At 32.5% G+C, this 24,766-nt stretch overlaps 1 protein-coding gene across 1 annotated transcript in view; it reads left to right on the top strand.

Moving 5' to 3' along the window:
• Positions 1–5,809: 5,809 nt before the first annotated feature.
• LOC115886805 (neuroligin-4, X-linked-like) overlaps positions 5,810–24,766 on the top strand; it is a 296,223-nt gene continuing 277,266 nt past the window's right edge. Inside the window, exons 1-2 of the mRNA XM_030906097.1 lie at positions 5,810–5,936; positions 16,895–17,159. Of these exons, the coding sequence (XP_030761957.1) occupies positions 5,832–5,936; positions 16,895–17,159 (370 nt within the window). The 5' untranslated portion in view covers positions 5,810–5,831. The remainder of the gene's footprint in view (positions 5,937–16,894; positions 17,160–24,766) is intronic.

Here is a 24,766-nt window from a genome sequence, read left to right as displayed (position 1 = left end):
CAGTTCTCTCTTCCGGTTAGAACAAACATAATATTATACAGTAGAGCATATAATATCAGAGCTTCCATCTTACCAAGAACCTGTATAAGCTGGTGTAGATTTTTCCAAACATTCTCTATAATCATAGTAAACATACTAATACAGCAATTCTTTTATAAAGCAATATAGTGCAACATTTGTTTTACGAAAAAGCGCACGTTTTGAGTGAATATTCATTCTAATACCCGTTTTCGCTGGCTTAAAGAAAAATGTTCCATTTTTAATATTACACTCTAACACTCACACCAGGCTGGGAACAAATAATACGTTTCCGACGTACTACGTATTACGACATTATTCAGTTTCAATATTAAAATCTCGGGTCTTTTGTCTTACGTATACACTTTTCTGTTCCGAAATGATAATCGCCCAGATGCCTACGGCATTCGTTTTAAAGCTCTACATGAAGAGTCATCAAGTCGTTAAAAAGTTTGAATTAGTGAGATAGAATATAATTAAAAAAAGGGGGAAATGTGGATACCAATGCTTTTTCATTACATTCGGCTACATATATTTTATCAAATCGGTCTGTTTGCGGACATCTAATTGTTTTATAGAGGGTATTCCAATATTTCATGAAACTACTACATATTTTTGGAATCAAAACAAGTTATTAGTAATATTTCTCTATACAAAAGATTTGGTGTGCTTATAACACATACCTGGTATTTGAAGTCATATTGTAGTTACATTTATGTCCATAGTATTCTACAGTATGTCCCCGGATTGTCTTTACAAAAGGAAAATATTTTTCATTGTTGACATTTTGAGGAAAATGCATCCTTTATAAAACTTTTTGCTTGTTCTAAAATGATTTAATCCCGTCTTAAAGAAAATTAAAAAACTTCTTTAAGTTCTAAAAATCAAAACTTAAAGATGATTCAAAAATGAAAGTTATATTTTTTGCTGTTGTTAAAGTATCACATTTTCCGATTCATTGAACTATTTTGATTCCCAAGAATTGAACTAAATAATTTTAGTTATGCAATAATTTTCAAACAACAAAAAACATTAAGAAAAAATATAACATTAATTTAAATTCTATCAATGACAATCTATAAAAGAATGCCAAGTTACCATAGAAACGCGTTTTGATTTTTAGGAGCTTAGGAAAAAAATTCAACTTTTATTATATATAATTTTATTTTTTTTTTCTAAAACGGTATGGAAATTTGGAAATGCATAAACGGGATTAACCATTTTAGGAAAAGGATTTTTTTATGAGGAATGCATTTATCTCAAAATGTAAATAGTAAAAATGTTTTCCCTCTTGTAAAAAATTTCGTTTTTTTATATAAAAAGATAACAAAATTATACAGGGTGAGTTTTAAACAAGTGCAAATGTTTTTAAGGATAGTATATTTCGACCCCAGAAACACAATTATAAAGTTACTTTCGTAAAAAAAATTAAAATTTAAAATTTTTTGAATTTTTTTTACTTGAAAACCATAATCTCTTGATAATATTTTCAGCATTTATATAGGTAGACTAAATTTACAGGAAAGAAAACCCAGAAAAGATCCAGTGGTTCTCAAAATTTAATGAAATTTTTCGTTGGGGAATTTTCAAAATAAAATAACTCGGTTATTTTGGACTTATTTGAAAAACAATAATATATTTATCGAGATTTACTCAAGACTCACCCTGTAAAGATTAATCACTTTTCAAAAACAACCGCTATGTGCGTAAATTGTCTAATCTTTAATATGTCCGTGTTAAACGAATTCTTTATAATTTGCGGTAGTTCTCAGTTAGCAAGGCAAACTCTGTTAAAAGATTAATTAATTATATTCACCATGAAAAATTATGAATTTGGCCACATCTGAAACCACCATTTCAATTTGCGTCAGAGTGCATAGTTTCATAACGAGGCCGGCTACGAGACACTTTTTCTTTTTGCCGTCGTTCCTGTCCCGGCCGTCAGCCGCTGTTTTTTTCGTCGCCCCGACGGTTGGCACTTCTGGTTTTACAAATGGCATGATTTTTAAAAAGCACACACTCTCCTCACACAAAGCGGCTAGCGGTAAGCGCCGCCGTAAATCACTGCCGTTATTGTTTCGGGAGTAGGATTGCGTGATATATTTCCACCACGGACTGTGTACTGGTCGTATTGTTGTTTTATGGAAGACACAGGAGGAGAAAGATGGTTACTTGTTAGAGTTCATTGTTAAAAATTACACCTGAAATTGAAATTAATAATTTTCATTGAGTAATATTAATTGATAATTTATGAAAATTGCCAGTAGTTTTTAGGGTTGTAACCAAGTAGGCTTACCCAAAAGGTAAAAACGGGAATCCTATTACTAAAACTTCGCTGTCTGTCCGTCCGTCCGTCTGTCACATAGGTCTATCTTATAAACCGTTATTATAGCTAGACAGTTGAAATTTTTACAGATAATGTATCTATACTGCCGCTATAAGAACAAATACTAAAAATAGAATTAAATAAATGTTTATAAATAAAAAAGTACTTTCACTAAACATTATCTTTTAAGTAAGAATTTTACATAGAATCTTTCAAGTCCTCGGTGGCCGCGTGGTGAAAGCGTTAGGACTTTACGCTGCTATGACGTTCGAGCCGTAATAAGGCAGGTTCGAATCCTAGTCAAGGCGACTTTTTTTAATCGTATTTTTTTAATTTTTTACATATTTATTTTTACTTTTTATATATTTATTATTGATTAATACAATTTTTAGTAATGTGTTTCTTAATTTTTTTTTAAATTACTTATACGCGCATTCAAAATTTCAGCTAAATTAGGAAAAAAGTTTATAATAATATAGTGTCTAATGTTGTATAGATAATGAATGGTACGGAACCCTTCGTGGGGGGTCCGATTCGCACTTTTTTAATATTTTTTATGCATCAGGTGTTAATGCTTAAAGTAGAATGTATAGGAGGGTGGAAAATCACTGCGACCTCACATTTTTATTGTGTCCCCCTCCTTGAGTTATAACTCATCATAAAGTCTCAGGGCTTTGACAAAAGCTAGTCTCATAGACAGTTTTTCAGAGGTTGGTTCTCCATCTCCGATATTAGTCGTACCAAGGTTCATGGCACGAATGGCTGTCGTCTCGGCGCACTCTGTGATGATGTGTTCTAGTGATTCCCCATTTTCCCCACAGAATCTGCATTCGCCGTTCTTTCTTAGCTTAAATCTGCTGAGGTGTTTCTTGGGGACAGTGTTCAAATTGATCACACATTAATATTACAGTGTAAGATTGTTCTTTCTTAAATCAAGGAAAATTTTTGATTTTTCTCTGTCGTTAGTTTTGAGAAATTTCTTTGAGTGTCTTAGATCGTTGGAAGATCACCTTCAAATTTCTGTACATTCAAATTTCATATACCTATGTAAGACAATATACATAAATATATGAACTTAGTAAAAATAGAGGATAATTTAACGTTTTTCTTTTCATCTCTTCTCATGGCCTTGGACCATTTTTTTCTGTTTTCGCTCATCCATTACTATTTATAAATATCACTAATTACTAATTATGTATTAATTAACACAAATAACTAAAATTTTGACTCGGATTCAACAGAGTTTAAAAGCAAACTGTGTAAAATAAACACGCGTCTGGCTCCACTCAACCAGAAGAACGGCAGGTGACGTCACAGCGGCAAGGCGCGGTAGAGAGCGTTTGCCCGGCCATTTAAATTAACAATATTTAATTATATTATATTAGAGCCATTTCTTAACCGATATCAATGATTTTTTTTTGTTCAATTTGTAATTATATGAACTATTTTTTAAAACAATTATTTAAAAACATGCATTTTCCTCATTTAAGCCAAATATTTTTATTTTCTAAAAGTACGTATAATTTCCGATATTTTAAAATTTTCAAGTTTTATGATTGGGATCATCTTTCTAAAAGCATTGAATATTAAAAAGATAAATAAATGGCAAATTTTCCATGCATACAGTTATGAAAATTGTTGATTTTGACAAAACTACTGATATTTATTAATTGAAAGCCGTAGAATACGAAAATGTAGGCTATTGTGGGCTTACCGTGGTACGGTATTAGATATAAGTTAAATTTTAACCGTCTTCAAAAATCGCTCATGAACAAGATTTTACAAAATCAACACAGTCCTCGTTACAGCTTAAACGCTGCCGAACGCAAGCCGAGGTCAACAAACTTTTCGGCCGCGATTTCGTCTCCCGTTCGCTGTTTTAGTCGATGGGTGATGCGGTTTCATAAACACATTCGTTAGCGGTATAAAATAAGGAATATCGCCGTGGCCTCGCGATGAACGATTTGATAGTAGATAGTATGCGTTCTTCTCCTTCGTTTGAAGAAAATGTAATAAAAGTTTTCTCAAAATGCATTAGGGTGAGCCAAAAAACTAATCTATAGAATTTATGGGTTAAAATAAACCTAATAACCGAGAAAAAAATATCCTCGGAAGGCAGGATTTTTAGCTCTTTTAATGGAAAAAGATTTTTTTACGTGTTATTTAAATGGAAGACTGAATATTCACCGACACCTATTAAAATTGAGCTAAAAATCTTACCTTCCGGGGATATTTTTTTCTCGGTTATTAGGTTCATTTTAACCCATAAATTCCATAGGTTATTTTTTTGGCTCACCCTAATATACATAATAGAAGAAGAATTAATCTTAACTTTAAAATTTAAAATCTAACAAATATGTTCACAGATTTGTTTTTTCTTTACCTAAATTTAGTTCTTTTTTTAAAATTGGTTTGATTATTTTTTTAAACAGTTACATTTTTTGTATATTTTATTGTTTTAGTAAAATATTAATTGCAGTTACTTATTACATCCTCTTGTATGCTGCATACCTGACATTATAAAAATAGTACAATTATGCTTTGGTTAATTAAAGTTACACTTTGTCAACGTTATGCCATGCGCGAAAATAAACTTATTCCAAAATTTAACTCCACCGCAAATGTAAACGTAAATTTAGTATTTTACTGGCCAGAATTACAACTGTTTATGTATATTTATGTACATACGTTCATCGTTCGACAAAAGTTTACGAACAGAATTAACTAGGAATCTCATTGTTATTGTTGAATTTATGCACACGAGGTTTACTTTAGTTTACGTGTATAAAAACATGTAAATACATAGTTTAAACTTGAGTTTAAATTATAAACTGTAAAAAACTCTGATATTATTCACTAATTAATTTTGATCTCAATATACTCGCATGTTTTCGATAAATTAGTTTCTTTTATCGATTCCTTCTCTAACATTATCCCGAAAAACACTTTCGGAGCGCAATAAAACAAGCTCTTCGCCTCCTAATCGACATTTCCCGTTCATTTGTCTACCGGCGGAATTAATGATTGGCTTTGTTTCAGGGCATAAAGGAACCGAAGACGTAGCGCCAGCTCCATCTATAGAGAACTTCCGAGTTCCGATTGTACACTCCAAGATGTCCGCAGCGATCCCGGCTTGAAAGCAACAAGAGCAACAAGAGGAAAACCCGACTGGAGAAAATAATAATTAATACTCCGGGAAGAAAACTTTTTAGTGTTTTTCCGTGTCGCGCGATTTTTCCAGCTACAAGCTTACCGTTTTTCATTAAAACTTTTCTCGAAACGGGCGGAAAAACAAATTTAAATTCAAATTAATACCGCGAAGAAAGTAGGAAGACGAATATTTTTCATCGCCGCGGTATGTTTCCCCATAACGCCGCGGAAGATGGGCAGAGAGGGATTGTGGAGGGGCGGAGGGGTATGTAGGGTTGTTCTGGGGTTGTGTGTATTGGTGGTGGGGGTGTATCAGACTCTTGGTGAGGCTAGTTTTATGAAAAATGCCAAAATTAGTACGAGGATCGTGCAAACGAGGTACGGCAGGCTGCAAGGACTGTTGGTGCCTATGGAGGCGCACAGATATCTCAAACCAATCGAGGTAAGTGCACTTTAAGTAATTTCTAATTCTTGTACAGGGTGAGTCAATAATAGACTAAAGACGTTATCTAATTTGTTTAGAGGTTTACAAAAAATGTTAAATAAAGAAATTATAGGAAAGGTTAAGATACACATTTTACAATTATTATATATAAAATATACAGGGTGCTTCAAAAAAGTGTGGCGGATATAACATATATTTCTTTAAATGTAACACCCTATATTTTATTTTATTGTTAGATTAAAATTCTTGGAATTCTATAACTATTTTATATATAATATTATACCGGGTGCGTCTCAAAAAGTGCCTCACCCTTATAAAATATCACCCGTAGTTTTTTTTCTAGAGTGGCATGGCTTTGTTAAAACCATTAATTTTTAATCAAGGTGCCTTGGAAAAATAGATTTAACCGTATAATGTTTTTCGTATCTTGTCCTGCTCGATTAAAAGATTCCCAAATCGTATTTTTAATCAAATCTTTTTTTATATGGAACAAGAGTGGTTCATTAGCATATATGGAAACACCATTTTTTTATTAATAATTTGGTACCACACTACCAAGTGTGTGTTTCGAGTCAAATTGTCGTTATGTACCGCATGTTACAATTTCAAAAAAAAACATGCGAAAATGTTAAAAGTTGACATACGATATGTCATTCTATTCAGAGTGTCATTTTCTATGGAATAAAGTAAAGAAACACCGAGGGTGTAATTTAAAAATCAAAAGTTATAATAATTTCCGGTGAAACAGGAAGCGACCAAAATCAATTAATTTATGTCAAATAATAACAAACCAAATCTCGTTGTTTTATCTGAAAACATAAAAAGTTATAGGGGTGAGTCACTTTTGATATGCATTTGGTATACCTAAAATTAATAGTTTTTGTAACATTTCGATTAAACGTTATTACTCAGCGTTGCAGAAACATGAATGTCAATGTAATCGCTTGTTTTATAGATTATAGAAAAGCCTTTGACTGCGTTAACCATCAAAAACTTATAGAAGTCCTCAAAACAACCGGAATAGATAGAGAAGAAATTCGATTGATTACAAATCTCTACTGGCAGCAAAACGCAGTGGTTAAAATTGAAGGAACATCGTCAGAAGAAATCACGATTAAACGAGGTGTAAGACAGGGCTGTGTGCTGTCACCGCTCTTATTTAATATATATTCAGAGGCTATCTTCAAAGAAGCTCTAGAAGGAATCGAATGTGGAATTAAGATTAACGGGAAAGTGATCAATAATATCAGGTATGCCGACGATACAGTTGTGCTGGCCGAGAATGAACAAGATTTGCAGAGGCTAATGAATGAATTAGTTCGGCATAGTGAAAACTGCGGTCTCCTCATAAATACCACAAAAACGAAGGTTCTTGCATTCACCAAAACACCTGTGCAGATTCACCTGGATATCAACGGTGACCCAGTAGAGCAAGTGTCTTCATACAAGTATTTGGGGTGTATTGTAAATGATCAATGCGACCCGAAGAAAGAAATTAGAAGCCGCATAGAACAGGCTAGAAAAACATTTATAAATATGAGACAATTTTTCACAAGGTCAGATTTGAGTTTGGAGCTACGGGTACGCATGGTCAGATGCTACATTTTTTCAGTTCTCCTGTACGGGTGTGAGAGTTGGACTCTTGACATATCGTTAGAAAAAAAACTAGATGCCTTCGAAATGTATATTTACCGCCGTATATTAAGAATATCATGGGTCCAAAGAGTTTCAAATGTGGAGGTTCTTAATCGAATGAGAAAACAGAAAGAACTCATGCTTACCATCAAAGAAAGAAAAACACGCTACATAGGCCACATAATGAGGGGTAAAAAGTATGAACTTCTCAGATTAATAATTGAAGGCAAAGTCCAGGGCAAAAGATCTATCGGCAGACGCCAGAATTCCTGGCTAAAGGACATTCGTAGATGGTTTGGTTGCTCATCAATCGACATATTTCGTATGGCTGTATCTAGAATGACGTTAGCTATTTGGATCGCCAACCTTCGAAAGGAGATGGCGTCGTAAGAAGAAGATATTATATTAACTTTAATTCGAAAACTCAGTTTTTTATAAACTTTAGTATTTGGCATATTATACAGGGTTAATCAAGGGGTTGTTTTTTACTCTAACTTTAAAATACCCGGTGCAATAACTTTGTGTGTAAATTTTCCAAAAATATAATTTTGCGGTCAGAACCATGTCTCCTGAGCATTTTATTTTTTGTGTCATGTCAATACATGCCTTGCTTAATTTTTAAGAGTGAAATGAACTTGACACCAACAATTTGCAATTTTTTCAATTATCACTTTTTTTTAAGTTATTTTTCAATATGACAAAGCGGCTTTGGTTATTACTGTGAAACTATATACTACTATGAACCGCCCATCATATTCGACGTTTGGAAAATGCTTGGCAGGAGGGTTAGAGGCCGCGAAGCGTTACCAGCTTCATTAAATGAATTTCGGTTGGTCCTTAAAGAAGAATGGGAAAGAATAACGCTATATGGTATATGCAGCCTCAATGACAGTATGGACGGACGTATACAGGCAGTTATAGCAGCCAAGGGAGGCAATACAAAGTATAAGGGTATTTTTTACAATTTTTTTTCTGCTTGTGTACTTGAGTATTACAGATTATTAGTATTATATTAGATCAGTATTATATTAGTATTATTAGATTTATAGTATTCAATATCGTTAGTGCTGTTATCGTTATTAATGTTTATTAAAACCAGGACTGTATCGTTAGTCTTAGTCTTTAACCAAAGCTTGTATTGACATGAATCAAGAAACAACATGCTCAGGAGTCATAGTTCTGATCATAAAATTATATTTTAGGAAAATTCACGCACGAAATTATTGCACAGGGTGTTTTAAATTTAGGGTAAAAAAACAACCCCTCGATTACATATACATACATACTGCCATTACTAGCTGACGAGTATTTGACACGCATTAGAAGATGGACGCAAGGCGTTTCCTCGGGGGGCTGTTTAGCCCCCCGATTAACCCAGTATAATACCAAATACCAAAGTGTATAAAAACATCAGTTTACGAATTAAAGTTGAAATAATTATAAACAATTTGCTAAAAAAATCATGAAAATAGGGCTAAAAATAACAAAAATATAACACTTAAAGTTTGATCAAAAATTTCTCTGTTGCGTTTTTTTTTGCATCTGAATGTATAGGTATTTATGAATATCCAATATTTGGAATTAAAAAATTTCAAATTTTTTAAATTGGAATACCCTATATATTATCATTTTTTCTGATTGATTTTACAAAATTCTTCAACTTTGATAAGGTACATCACATACCTACTTTTGACAGTTCGACTTATTCTGAATTTTTCAGAATAGGTAAAACCACTAAAACCGCCACAAGGGAGTAAATAAAGACTGAATTTTTAAACGCTTTTGTCGTCAAAATTTAAAATTTAAGTTTTCCTAAGCGAAAATGAGCTTTCGGTTGCGATGGCGTTATTTAAAACCCTTTGTCCGTCAAAAACTAGTTAAATCCGAAACGGAGCACTCCGGAGCGGCTCTGGAAATCGAATCCATTAAATTGGCGTTGTTCTCCATACCACCAATCTATTTATATGCGCTTTATGTTCGTGGAGTGTACAAATTCCTTTTAATGTCAAACTATTAATCAGTCCGATCAGTATGCATTGTTCGGCAGCGGCCTATGTCCATAATCGGAGATTTTACTATATTCAAATAGGAATGAGTATGTTTCCAATTAGAGGGACTAAATATCATAGGCACATTATGTAGTGAATGAAATTGAATTGTTGAAGATTAGTTGAAAATTTAGACTTCAAATCAAATTCAAATGTGTCAAATGAATCGTCAAACAGAACTGTCCATGCCGCCCACCATGCATGAATACATGGATAGCATTATGCTCCTTCCTTAGTCTTCTTATTCAAAGACTTTTATACCTAGGCGTTAAAATGATTTTTTTTATTGTCAATCACGTCGCAAAAATTAATACTTTTGTGACGTTTGAAAAAAAAATATATTTTTTTTAATATTCAAAGTGATAAATCTTGGTAATTTTGACTTATCTGAATAATGGTAAAGAGAAAATATGTTTTTTATCGAGATCTATCTTACGTAGCCTTGAAAATATTAACATTTATTTAAGACTCTCCCTGTATATGACAGTAACCACCCTAAAAATTTGTCAGTCCATATTAAACAAAACTATTATTATATTTCTTAGATTTTTTGTTTTACCGGCTAAAATACAGCATAATAATTTACTTAAACGGTTTATTTCAATGATTTTCAAATTATACAATGTAATAAAATAATTTACGTAAGCTTGTCACTTGCGTTAAGCCTAGAACACATAGAGGCGTTGATAATCGGAATCCGATTTGCCTACTCAATACTATGGATGACAAATCGCCATATGTATGTTTGTTCTCGGAGAGCAAAGCCGATTGGATCTGCTATTTTCAGCAGAGTTCGAGTTACATCGATAATATTTTGCACTCAAATGTAGATAAAAATATATTCTGGAAATCCACAGAAGGTTTTTTGAAATAATTTAATCTAAGTCAAAAAAGAAATAAACATAGGGTCCACAAACACTGGGCATAATAAAGCTACTTTTAAAGAGTAAAACCATTTTGTAATAACTAAGCATCACAGGACAGTTGGTATGTAATATGAAAATAGAGGATTTATTATACAGGGCGAGTCTTAAATAAGTGCAAATATAGTAGATCTCGAAAAAAACATATTTTCTCTTTACCGTTTTTTAAATAACTCCAAAATAACCGAGATATTTTTCTTTGAAAATTCAAAAAAAATATTTTTTGATTAAATTTTGAGCATCACTAGATTTTTTTTAATTTTCTTTTTTGCAAGAATAAACCGGTAAAAAATTAAAATATTATCTTTTACGCTAAATAATTAAATTTTAATCTGAAGATAATAACTTTTTGCATCCTGAATTTTTAAATTACAAAAACAAATTTCATTAAAATTTTGTCATAATTTTACAGATCCTGATACACCGATCATATAAAGAATATTATTATAAAAAATAAACATAAATTAAGTTAGATATGTATCTCTAAAATTACTTAAAACATTAGTTAAAACCAGAGAAATTTTAGAAGATTTTAATTATTATGAAACCTTTTTTTTTAAACCAAATAATTAAGATTTAGTCTAAAAAATAATATAAAAAAAATATTTTAACACAAGAATGTAATTGTTTTATTATAAATTTTACTATATTTTCGGCTTTTGTGTTGTAAAATCACTAAATAACTTTATTTTATCATAATTTATAGGATTCTATACAACTAAGCAATGCATATTATAATTTTATTAGATATGAAGAGAACTGTAAATATTATGATCTTCAGTTTCTTAATAGAGTTATAAAATAAAACATGCTTTTTTTTTAAATAAAACAACAAATAAAAAGTAATCTTAAATTTTTGGTAAGCTGGGATTTAGAGAATCCTTTGCTCAGCTAGTAAAATATCATACCATAATATGGTATACTGATGCCTATAAAAACAAGGCAAGAACAGGGATAGGAGTACGTGGACCTAAAACTAAATTCTCCGAACCAATGGGCACCTACCTAGCAACCTTCAGGTAGAAATATATGCTATTGAAAGATATTATTATTATTATTATTATTATTATTATTATTTACACAATAGAAAGCGGTATAAAAATACCGATGAGTCTACTGTCTTTTTATGTTGCGCGTAATTTTTTCGAGTTTACTGGCCGTAATGCAAATGTACAGAACTCAAGGTATTCATTTCTTGATCAATTTTGTTTTTAAATGAGTTGAGAGTTGGTACTGAAACACTTTCTTCTGACAGCGAGTTCCACGGGTACACTATGCGGTTAGTCAAAAAATTTTTTCGCTGGAGTTTGGACGATCTTTCCTTTTCCAGGCGTCTGCTGTGGCCTCTAAGTTGTGGAGTTTGGCAAGGATGGTATATATTTAATGGGCAAGTGTAGAAACAATTTAGAATTTTGTAAGTCTCTATCAAGTCCCCCCGCAAACGCCTCTGTTTTAATGTGGTGAGATTTAACATCGCAAGACGATCTTCATACTCTAGATCCTTAAGTTCATGGGGCATTTTTGTCACCTTGCGTTGAATTTTCTCGATGAGATCAATATCCTTCTGAAAATAGGGACTCCATATTATTTGACCATATTCTATTTTGGGTCTAATGTAGGACTTGTATATCTTTAAAATAAGATCAATAGAGCGGTCTTGAAATGCTCTTTGAATGAAATAAAGAAGAGAATTTGCTTTTTTAGTAATCTTTGATATATGCACATACCATTTTAGGTTTCCAGTAACTGTAATCCCTAGATCTTCCTGTTGTTCTACATGTCTTAGACTTAATTCATTTAGGGTGTAGGTTTTGTGCGTACAATTCATTCCAATGCTAAGAACAGTGCATTTGTCCTCATTCAGTTTCATTCTCCATTGTTTGGCCCAGGATTCCACCAACCTTAGATCATGCTGAAGATTGACGTAGCTCGTTTCGGGATTTGCATATAACTTTGTATCATCCGCAAAAAATATGATATTCGTTTTTATGCCTCTTGCCAGATCGCTGATATACAGGAGGAACAACAGTGGGCCCAACACAGAGCCTTGAGGACACCGCTGGTCACTTTGTGTTTAGTTGAAAGAGATCCGTTTATTCTGACTTGGAAGTAGCGTCGGGTTAGGAAGTTTGATATAAGTTTGAATAAATTCCCTCTTATGCCGTAGTGGTTTAGTTTATAAAGAAGCATCTGGTGGGGTACTTTATCAAATGCCTTTTCAAAGTCAAGATAGATGACGTCTGTTTGTTGGTTTCTATCAAAGGCTGCTGTCCAATCGCTAAGACAAGATGTCATGTTCGTTATTGTGGATCGACCAGGAAGAAATCCATGCTGTGTGCTGGGTAAGACATCTTTTTCCATTAGGTATGGAGTAAGTGTGCGGATGATTACCTTTTCCATGCATTTACAGATGCAGCTAGTTAGACTAATTGGTCGGTAATTACCAGCTAACTGTCTGTCTCCCTTTTTGTGAAGCGGTGTAACGAAAGAAAGAGACCAAGTATCTGGAAATTTGCCAGATATTAGTAAATCATTAAATAGACATGCTAAAGGTTGTGCGAGGGCATGACAACATTTCTGAAGAAAAACAGTCGGTACACTATCTGGACCCGGGCTGCTGTCAGTTTTTAATGATTTTATGGCTTCGCTAACGTTGAGCTCTGTAAATTCTATGTTAGTAATCTCTTGCAGAAGCCTAGAACTCTGTGAAAGCGTTGGAATGTAAGAGTCATTGGTTGTCGTAAAGACTGATGCAAACCGGTGTGCAAATTCCTCAGCAATGTCACAGTCGTCCATGATAGGTAATCCATTGTTGGGGTTTTTAAGAGTGAAACTGGATACTTTTGTAGACAGAGTCCTATTAATATATTTAAAAAATTGTTTTGGTGAGCTGGAAGAGGCGATAGATTTTTCGTAGTTTTGTCTAGCACTTGCGAGTGTTGTTTTCCGTCCTGTATGCAGTATAGTTTTCGGGTGTTGGCGATTTAATATATTTATCCCATAATTTTCGTTTGTTAGTAATTTTTTTAAAAATATTCTGATTTATCCATGGTTTTTTAGAATTGATTATTTTAGTTGTAAATGGGACAAATTTTGTAATAGCTTCGTCAATAATTTTGGTGATTTTTTCATATCTGTTTTCTTCCAAATGTGAAGGGTCAAAATTCAAGTTTTCTGCAAGAAATACATTTATTTGTTCATAGTTGGCTTTCCAAAAGTTTTGTTTTCGTATTTTATTGGTAGATCTAGTTGGATATTCGAGTTGCGTTTTTCCAGTAATAACCAAATGGTCACTGCGGCCCAATGGTGAATCACTTTCTATGTTGTAAATCAGTTTCTTATTATTTACTAGAAACAAATCCAGAAGCGCATCCTGATCACCCCTGAAACGTGTGGAAAAATCTATTATTTGATAAATATTCGTTTCATTAAAGCTGTCCAAAAACAGTTGATTTAGTTTCTCAGTTCTATATAGTGTTTTATTGTTCCAGTTGATTTCAGCATAATTGAAGTCTCCAGTGATGTAGACTGGTACGTCCTCTGCACACACCTCAGCTAATACATTTATCATATTCCTGTCTGATTCTTCGTTCGAGTGTGGTGGCCTATATATACATGCCACAATAAACCTTAAACCAGCAATTTTGATGTTCAGCCATACTGATTCAATAGGACTTATGGTTCTATATTTTTTGGATACACTAGAGTATATTTTCTGTCCATTCACTTGTTCCTTTACAAAAACACACACTCCACCGCCTCTTTGTTGATTGCGGTCTTCCCTAAAAATATTATAACCATTGATATCTATCAGACTGTTTCTAATGTCAGCATTCAACCAGGTTTCAGTTATTAATATGCATAGAGGATCGTGTTTTTTAATTGAGATAAAGAATTCGTCGACCTTATTTACTATGGAACATACATTGCTATACCAGAACGACGCCTCTAGAATTTGTTTATTTGTATGTAAAACTTATCTTAGAATGGGAATTATCGGAAACAAGAAACAGCCATCTTATCCAAAATAGTGAAGCAGCATTAAAAGCGACCAACTCAGTAACCATCATTTCGGAGTTAGTCAAAGGTTACTTAGAGAAGCTCAACAAATTAGGCGAAGATAATAAAGTCCTACTACTCTAGATGCCAGCCCACGAAATAATAGAAGACAATGAAAATGCAAACAATCTAGCTAGAAAACCTGGAACTCAAGAACATTGAAGAACTCCGTAACATGGAATGGGAATCCTCCAAGAGTCGAAAACAGTCAAAGAAATTTCTCTTTTTGAAAAAACTTATGATCGAGAAGAATCAAGATTCATCTGGATTTAAGTAAGAACGATCTTGTGATTGTCTCCTAAGCGAACATCTCAGTAGATTGAATCTAAGAAACAACGGCAAATGCAGATTCTGTGGGAAAAATGAGAAACACCAGAACACCTCAACACTGAGTGCGCCGAGATGACAACCATTCGTGCCACGAACTTTGGTACGATTAATATCGGCGATGAAGAACTATCCTCAGTAAAAGCGTTTTAGATACTTTTTTTGTAAAAGCCCTGAGACTATATTAAGGGTTATAACTCGTTAAAGGAAGACACAATACATCTGTAAGTTTGCGGTGATTAACTCCCCTTCCCTACATTCTACATTCTACAAGCTCAGACTTGAACATATATATTAGCGACATTTGCTTTACTTGGCCATAAATCTTTAATCAACGTAAAATAAATTTGAGAGACAAATTTTATCCTTTAAAAACCTTTCTCATTAAAGGCGTTCCTGAGGGTGCCATATGTAACGTCTCTTGACGCAGTCGAACAAGTTGAAGTCCTTTTGGGACGGAACATAAATTACTTAGAGTATTTATTTTTGTTAGAGCTCTTCTAAAGAATGTTGTAAAGTAGTCTTTGATGAAAACAGTTTAATTTTTTGCACTTACTGTGATACTTAAATGATATTATTATATAATTATAATTTTTATTGGCAAAACAATTGAAGCACAATTACAAATATATATTTTTTAAGGCTATTGTAAATTTAGTATTAGTATTATGCATAATTGTTCCCCTTTTTGACCATATAATGTAATAAATTCAACTAATATTTAATATAATTAATCGTTAGAATACATCCTATTAATGCAAACAATGAAGCACTAAAAACTAACAAAAGCACGTCCTAATAAAATCCAGTCATATGTAAAATTAATATGTTGAATAATTAAATTTGTATAGGTATTAACGGTACAATAAATAATATCACAAATTATATTTAATTTATTTTTTTGTTTAGCACAAAAATTATTTTTTGTGCTAAACAAAAAACTTTGCTTATGGGCTTCTTTCTAGTAAGTTCTCTTTCTAGTTTCACTTCTAGTAAGTTCTGTGGTTGGAATAAGTTCTGGTCCCGAAGCAGTTCTTATTCAATCTTCTTCTTATAGTCCGTTAGTTAATATGTACGTTCCTTAAGTGCAATTCATTATCAATTTGTTATGCTGGAAAACGGCGCGGCGCGGCGGTTTCTTAGCGATAAACTTACACTGAGTCGATCGTCTCGATTAGAAGTACTCCTACGAAGATTCCTGGACTTCTAGGTTGACGTACTCATGTACGTGGTCGTAATTCAAACACCACTTAGTATACTCTACGGTATTAAGGTATTTTTGGAATCAGAATTTTATAGCAAATTTACTGAACAAAACAAATATAGATATATATTTGACTCACCCTGTATATCTATAAAAATATTTTTGAAATGTGAACTATCATTAAACACATATTTTGTAAAAGGTTTGGAGTGAAAATCTCAAATAGGATCCTGATACAGAGCTTTTCCGGAATACGGAGCCATTTTGTATGTATGCATTTGTATATGTGTGTTTATTTAAATACTATAGTGAAAGCAACGAATTTAAACGGGTAAACTTTGTAATATATTTTATTAACAATACAATACAAAAAGTTTTATAAAAATTTGTTCACAGTAAAGGAATTCCGAGGTTTGTATCCCAGAAAGGCTTAAAGTACTCCTATAAGTAAAAATTATTTTTGAATAGAGTGGTTTAAAACTGGAGAAAAATATTTTTTTTTGGAAATAGATTTATCCTTTTTTAATCTTTCTATAAACAGTGCTAACTTCTGAAAAGTTTGATGTCAATTTTTTAAACGACTTCTAGATATTGATTACCTTTGGCGCCTTTTTTTCGATCATACGGTATTAAATCGTGTAGAGGTATTCATCCCAGTGTGATGGTATCAGTATTTTTTAATATAATTACAAACTATATAAAAAAGCAATCGAGAAATTATGCTAAAACCAATAGATATTAATAGAATTCATTTTTTAGGTTTTTCTGGGGGTACCATATGCCACCCCGCCCGTCCAATCAAATCGCTTCAGTCCGACGCGCACCCCATCGCCATGGGACGGTGTTAGGGTGTCCGACAAAATGGGCCCAGTTTGCCCCCAAAAACTACCGGATATCTCCAACGAGACGGCAGCACTGGATCGTATGCCCAAAGGACGATTGGAGTACTTGAAGAGATTGCTTCCATATCTGAGGAACCAGAGCGAGGATTGTCTGTATTTGAACATATTCTCACCGGCACAAGGTAGGCATTAGATTTAGGTCTGTTGGAAATAAGTAAACACTGATGGAGTTAATTATATAAATATCACAGAGGTTGTTAGAACAGTTATTTGCAAATAACAGTTAAAATTGTTACGGTTATTTATGGATTTAGTTGTTAAAAAAGTCTAATGTAAGTATGTCATATATAGGATGATTCACGGCGATGGCACGTTAGACTTTTATGGAGAACCGGTGATAGACACTTCACCTTCATTCTACATAAAGGCGCCTGTTCCATCTATCTAAAATATATTTTCAGTGTTGTCGCATCATTTGTAACGTAGAACACCCGGTATATTATTACATTTTTGGAAACTACTTTCATATCTCAGAATTTTTCTATTATTATACTAACCTATACCTATCTATAACATTTTTTGAGATAATAAATAAAACATAAATATGTAAAATTGACAAAAACATGATCTTGAATAAGCATTGGTAGAATCATGAATTGAACATTTTAAAAATTAAAATTTGGGTTATATGTTAACGAAAGTCTATATATTCGATCTGTCTTAATCAACTTATTGGATATTACACAGAGAGAACCAAAAATTGTTTATTTCCGTGTGTTATCAAATTGCTGAGTCTCAAAAGTGTCTCCAAACCAAACCCTATAACTTTTTTATTTAAAAAAAAACGAGATTTGGTATGTTAGTATATGACTTAAATTAGGATTGATTGACATATTAAATTGTTTTCGGTCACTTCCGGTTTTACCGGAAATGACTACTGTAGTCAGTTACAACTTTTGATTTTTAAACGACACCCCCGGTATTTTTTTACTTTATTCGTTAGAAAATGTCACTCTGAATAGAATGACATATGATATGTAAACTTTTGACATTTTCGCATATGGTTTATTTGAAATTATAACTTGCGGTTCGTAACGAAAATTTGACTCGAAATACCAAGTGTGGTATCAAATTATTCGTAAAAAATGCTTTTTCCAAATATGCTAATGAGCTACCCTCGTTCCATTTGAAAAAATTGAGATATTAAAGACACTAAAAACATTAGACGATCAAATCTATTTTTCCTTGATTAAGAATTAGTGTTTTTAATATAGCCATGGCACTCTAGATTGAATTTTAAAATACAATTTTTTATTAAGCGAGAATGTCAAAAGTTGACATATGATATGTCATTCTATTCAGAATGTCATTTTCTATCGAATAAAGTAAAAAAATACCAAGGGTGCCATTTAAAAATCAAAAGTTGTAGTCATTTCCGGTGAAACAGGAAGTGACCAAAAACAATATTTTTTTATCTGAAAAAATAAAGAACTTATAGGGGGTGAGCCACTTTTGAGACGCACCCGATATATATTTATAAAAATCAAAAGACTAATATAAGACTATAATAAAATAGCTTTTCAACGATATATCCATATTCCTTTACCTATATCTTCCAATTTTTTAAGTAGACTATTTAAAAATTAATAATTTTATTATTATAGTCTCATTTCAAAAATTTCGTTACCTTGACAATTTCAGAAATTTAGCAAGTAAAATCTAATTGATACTTATAAAGTTTGAATATTTGTCATAGTAACAATTTTCTTTAAACGAAACAGCTATAATAGAATTAGTATCCTTTTATTGGCTTTACTGAAGAAACCAGATTGTATAGGTATAGGAACATGATATACTGTTGAAAAGGAATAATTTTATTTGGGTTTCGACATAGGCTTTAATTAAAAATAACAATGATTTGAGCGATTTTATAACAAATAGAAATAAATATTTTTTTGATCTCCTTGTTGCATAAATTTGATCCTAAATCAGTGCAAATGTTTTTAGGGGTAGTAGGTATATTTAGAACCCAGGAATACGAATATGGTTTTTTTCGTGAAAAAAAATTGGAATTTTTTGAAATTTTTTTTGGAAATTTTGAATTTATTTTTGGAAATTAGAGTTTTTGGTTAAAAACACAATTTCTTGTTAATATGGCAACATAGGTGTAGTAGATTAAATTTACAAGAAAGAAAACCCAGAAAAGATTCAGTGGTTCTCAAAATTTAAGCAAAAAATCATGTTTTTGCAATTTTTCAAAGTAAAATAACTCAGTTATAATATACACTTATTTGAAAAACGGTAAAAATACAATATGTTTCTTTTATCACTTATTTAATCTTTTATCACTTATTAATTAAAAATATCGGAAGCTACGTTAGTTGTCACTTGTTAAATGTATTTTTTGATGTATCAATGGAAGTAATTTTCCGAAAAGCCACGACATGACTAAAACCCAAATAAAATGACTCAATTAATTTAAAGTTAAAGATGAACGTGCTGACTAAACCTACATTAGTTTTTTTGTTAGGTAATATGTAGATAATAAAATCGATAGTCTCAACTTGGCACCGCTTGGCAATTCCTTAGGGAGTTGGAGTGGTTGCCAAGACGGGCAACTTATTCCCGCTTATGAGTCCTACACCTGTTTGGCTCTGCGAAACTTCCGAATAAATTTAAATATTTATGAATTTCTCCAAATTATGCCTGACATTCTAATTTCGAAAATTTCCAGATTAAAGGTTATGTTTATATTAACTCCGGAATATTTCGGGAGAATATGTAGATGGCAGACTAATGCATAATTTTTCTTCTAATGAACTGTATGTATGAGTATTGTCGGAATAATTTTTTAAATAACAGGGATCTTAACAAAATAGAAGACTAAATCGCCACAATACACTAAAACAATTTTACTTTTACACTGGACGCGCGTTTCGCTAACCATGTTGAATCATCAGCAGATAATTAAAACTGTATGTGTCAAAACGTAGTTTTAATCAACTGCTGATGATGCTAACATGATTAACGAAACGCGCGTCCAGTGTAAAAGTAAAAGTGTTTTGGTGTATTGTGGTGATTTAGTCTCTTATTGCTGTTATAACACCCAGGGTTCCAATCCCCAACTGTAATATACAGGGATCAGTGGCGGCTTGTGACCCGTCTGACTGGGTAGGCGAAAATAACAGCATTCAACGTAATGACATAATGATTGACATAATGTACATCGTAGAAATTTTATTTTATTTTTATTTATTTACGCAAACTTAAAAATTGGTAGTATTGAGAGAAAGAATAATTATATTTTATATATTAAATTGATGAGTAGGTCTCTTAATAAAGAAAAGTTGTTTATTATTATATCAGTAAAATCATCAGATTGTTGAAGAGCTGTGAAAAGATCTTTTTAGATTGAAAGTAAGGCAAGTGACGATAAACGTTTATTTTTCATGGAATCTCTACTATAAATTTTAATGCATTTCAAACATGAAAAATGTCTCTCAACCCAAGTACTTGTAAATGGTGTAGTAACAAACAAAACAAACAATTTGAAAGCCTCTGGAAATATATTTCCAGGATTATTCTCCTTAAATTATTTTATAATCGAAATTATCATATCTACTATTAATACATGCTATTTATTCATTAATTTACGTTGGTCAATAACATTATTTGTTTGTTAAATCACTATTAAATGCGTTGGAGATGTATCAATAATTAACATATTTTTTGCTGTTGTTAAAGTTCACATTTTCCGATAACTACTATCACCCTTTCCGTAGCATTGAACTGGATAATGTTGTGCTTCTTTCACATTTTAAAAGGGCAAAATAATATGACATTAATTAAAATTCTATCGGTGATAATTTATCAAAGACAGAAAACAAAATAATATTACCATTGAAAAGCGTTTTAATTTTGAAAACTGTATGGAAATTTGGAAAAGTATAAACAGGATTAACCATTTTAGAACAAGCAAAAATTTTTATAAAGAATGCATTTTTATAAAAAAATATCAATAATAAAAAAGTTTTTCCTATTGTAAGAACAATCGTACTGTAATATAAAATAATAAATAAAAAAATCTTAGTTTAATCCTAAACAAATGATTTTTATGAATAGTAATTCCATTATTCAAACCCTAATACCCCTAATAGGTATTTCCTTCGTAGGAACAATTAATAATTGATAATTTTAGACATCGTCATAATCCATTATATAACCGCAAGCAATTTAAATTTGCCCTTACTCCCTTTGAACTAAAACAGGGCTTTACTGCGTATGCTCGATGTTTACTCGTACCCAAACCCTTGTCTTAACAAACCGAAAACATTTATCACAGATTTTCTAAAATAATTATTTGTAGAAAACGCAGGAAGTGGGTTACTGGGCCCTAACCCACTACCGACCCTTTATAGACTTATTTACTCTCAGTTAAGGGCTCCGCTTCACTGTTTACGGTCCTTTTGTCCTATACGTCCAGAATAACTTGGACTAAACGGACGATTGCGCCCCAAAGCAAAACAAATAACTGGCTCTTTGCGTAAACTATCCCTTTAGACTGTATAGAGGAATGTAGGGAAGGGTCTCTTGCCCTTTGGATTAAGGTTTTACGTTTCATTTTGCTGTTGCGAGGAGTTGATGAAGTTCGTTACAAAGTTTGGTCGTAAAATGAACATGAAACCTGAGAAAAAGCATTTGCTGAAGACTAAAACGTCTAGACCCTATGTAACTTATTAAAAATTAAAAAACAGTTACCTAAACATTACTAGAAATATATTCCAAAGTAGCATTTCACGACTTGCGACCACATATTTACTAAACAAAACGTTGGATTAATTAAAAAATAGTTAGCTCCGTACCTTGGGTATTAAAATAAATGTAAACGTTGTTCTAACGTTGTGCCGACGTTGAACTAGTACTGCAACAGAGTAAAAGCTTCTGCGACGTCGAATAAACGTTGTCTTGTAACCTTTTTTGCTTAAGTGATCTGTAGGTGATTCGGAAAACGTAGTTACAATGTTGGGCAATAAAGAGTTTTCCGACGTCACTTTCTGGACCTATTCAAACGTTATGCAAACGTCGTGTGTTTTACTAATTCCAACGTTGTTTAGATTTCCTTGTTCTTACGTTGGTAGGACGTCGAGCCACTACCTTTTTGCAACTGTATTGAGCCATAACCTTAAATCTTAAATTTTCACTTCGTTGTTCTGTTCAGTCAGACAGTTCAGTGCTGTTTTTGTTTTTACAAAAATAAACTTCTAAAAAAACTGTTGCTATGTTGCTCATATAGTAATTTTAAGCCTCAAAATTTCATTCGAATATCTAAAAGCACTTGGAAGAAAATTATAATAAAACTTTAAAACCCTGTAGCAACGAAACAAAGCAAAATCGGACCTAGGTTGATATAAAATATAAATCATATTTTAAGCGAGTAATCTCTCCACGATACATGACTCATGTTTTTTGAAACACTTTGTATATTTTACAATAAAAATTAAGCTTGTTAAGACACCATCACAAGAATTAGGGATCGCGTCAATCTATTTGCCCAAAATAAAGACCTGTGCTAATTTCATACTTATTTGGATACGGTTTACTGGATGGATATAAATATGTCTGAAATTCCTGTCTTTAAAGGGATTTAATGTTTGAATTAAAATTATTTGAGGGATTTTGCGCGATGAGCGATGTCGGTGAGAAAAGGGTAAATATAAAGTAAATATTTATTCAGGCCGCTAATTATAAAAGTAGAAAGCAATTAGGATAAAGGATTGCCAGAGTTTTCGTATAAAATGTTTAATTAGAGGCAGCAATTTTTGAAAGGATAACGAACTTTAATTTATCTCGAAAATATATTTAGTGACACTTTTTAAAATTCTGGATGCGCGTTTTGCTAACAATATTACCAATAATACATAATCCTAAACTTTTAAAAATTATAACTTGTAGTAAACAGGGTGGGTCAATGATAAAGTCTATTATCTGATTTGTTTCGAGGTTTACAAAAAAATATTAAATATCTTTGTAAGGAGATATTTAGGAGCAAATGTCGTGGCTATCATATACTAACATACCAAATCTCGTATTTTTATCTGAAAAAGTAAAAAAGTTATAGCTGAGGTGAGCCACTTTTGAGACGCACCCGGTATAGACTAAGGAAAGTAAATTTTTATACTTGATCTGTTTAAAGTAACCGGATAAAATGGATATCATACGTAAAGGTAAAAATATAAAACACAGAATTTGTTCCCATACAATATTATGCCAGGTCCAGACCAAGGCGACAAAAAGTAAACACGATTTTGAGACAAAACAAGACAAACTTGAGACAAAAATGGGGAATTCTGACAAGGAAAACTTGTGACAAGTTGTCCACACCGCAAGGACAAAAGTACAACAATGAATGAGTTTTATTAACCATGTGTGATTTCATTGGTCTCCTACTGTTGGCAGCTTCCTCTAGGAGATACAAGACCTTGTCGTTGGTGGGGAAGCTCCTGATCAGGTGCTGGGGGGAATCCCCCTAGCGCTTGGCTTAGTCTACCAAGCATCTCACTCATCGTCTTGTCCCTGGCTGTAATGTAGTGGCTAGGGAATTGCACCAAGACATATAATGATGCCGGACAGGGCTACCTCTATTCGTCATACCAGGCACCCTCTACGGAATGTGGTCATGTCTCACGGGTAAAGGGTGTGGGGTGGTCTTGGTTTAACCGCAGAGAGGAGACAACCTCACCAAAAACCTAAATCTTACGATGGTAGAGTTAAGAAACCAAGAAACAACCTGACTCATCTCCATCAAAGGGCAAGAGTGGGAGCGAGAAGTTATCGAGATGGTTAAGATATACATTCTAAAATGATTATAAAGGGTTCTTCAAAAAAGTGTGACAACGCCCTATTTTTTATTCTATTTTTAGATTCTGCCTAAAATTCTATAACTTTTTTATATACAGGGTGGTTCGAACGGCATTCCGGAAACTTCTGCAGCATATTTTGCAAATAAAAATAAGTAAAAAGTTCGTAAAAATGTATGTCTTCAAATGCTTAGTTTCGGAGATACAGTGTGTAGAAGTTTCATTTTTATTTCGATTTTTTTCCAAATAATTTCTGAACTAACCTCGATATTTGGATGAAAATTGGTGTCTGGGAGTTTTTTGCATGAGAAATTTGGTTTTGATGTTAATATGACATCTGGCGCCACTTACATATTTTTTAACTGATTTGAAGAGTAATAACTTTTTCTCCGTACCTGTTCCCAAAGTACCCAAATTTATCCTTTCAGTCAAATAACTTCATGTTCATTTTTTTTGTCAATAATGACATGTATTGACTAATTCCATTCTAAATATCTTAAGAACGGTTGCTCGTTGCGATTTTTACCTAGAGACATTTTTTACATAAAAAATCACGGAAATGTCATTTTTTTCAATCAGTAGTTTTATACAGGTATGGACGTATGTGGAGTATGGACATATGTGGAGTAATATTGACACATAAATCAAATTTCTCATGTCAAAAAACTCCCAGACATCAATTTTCATCCAAATATTGACGTTACTTCAGAAATTATTTGAAAAAAATTGAAATAAAAATGAAACTTCTGCACCCTGTATCTCCGAACTAAGCATTTTCGGAACTTTTTTACTTATTTTTATCTGCAGAATATGCTGCCGAAGTTTCCGGAAAACAGTTTGGACCACCCTGTATAATGTTATATACAAAGAATATACCAAGAAATACAAAGGAAAGTGCCTTACTAAAAATGGTTCGATGTTAGTGACGCTAT

This window comes from Sitophilus oryzae, unplaced genomic scaffold, assembly GCF_002938485.1.
Source record: "Sitophilus oryzae breed Bouriz unplaced genomic scaffold, Soryzae_2.0 scaffold_497_pilon_pilon, whole genome shotgun sequence".
Classification (NCBI taxonomy): domain Eukaryota; kingdom Metazoa; phylum Arthropoda; class Insecta; order Coleoptera; family Curculionidae; genus Sitophilus; species Sitophilus oryzae.
This window is presented reverse-complemented; position numbering and strand designations above follow the sequence as displayed.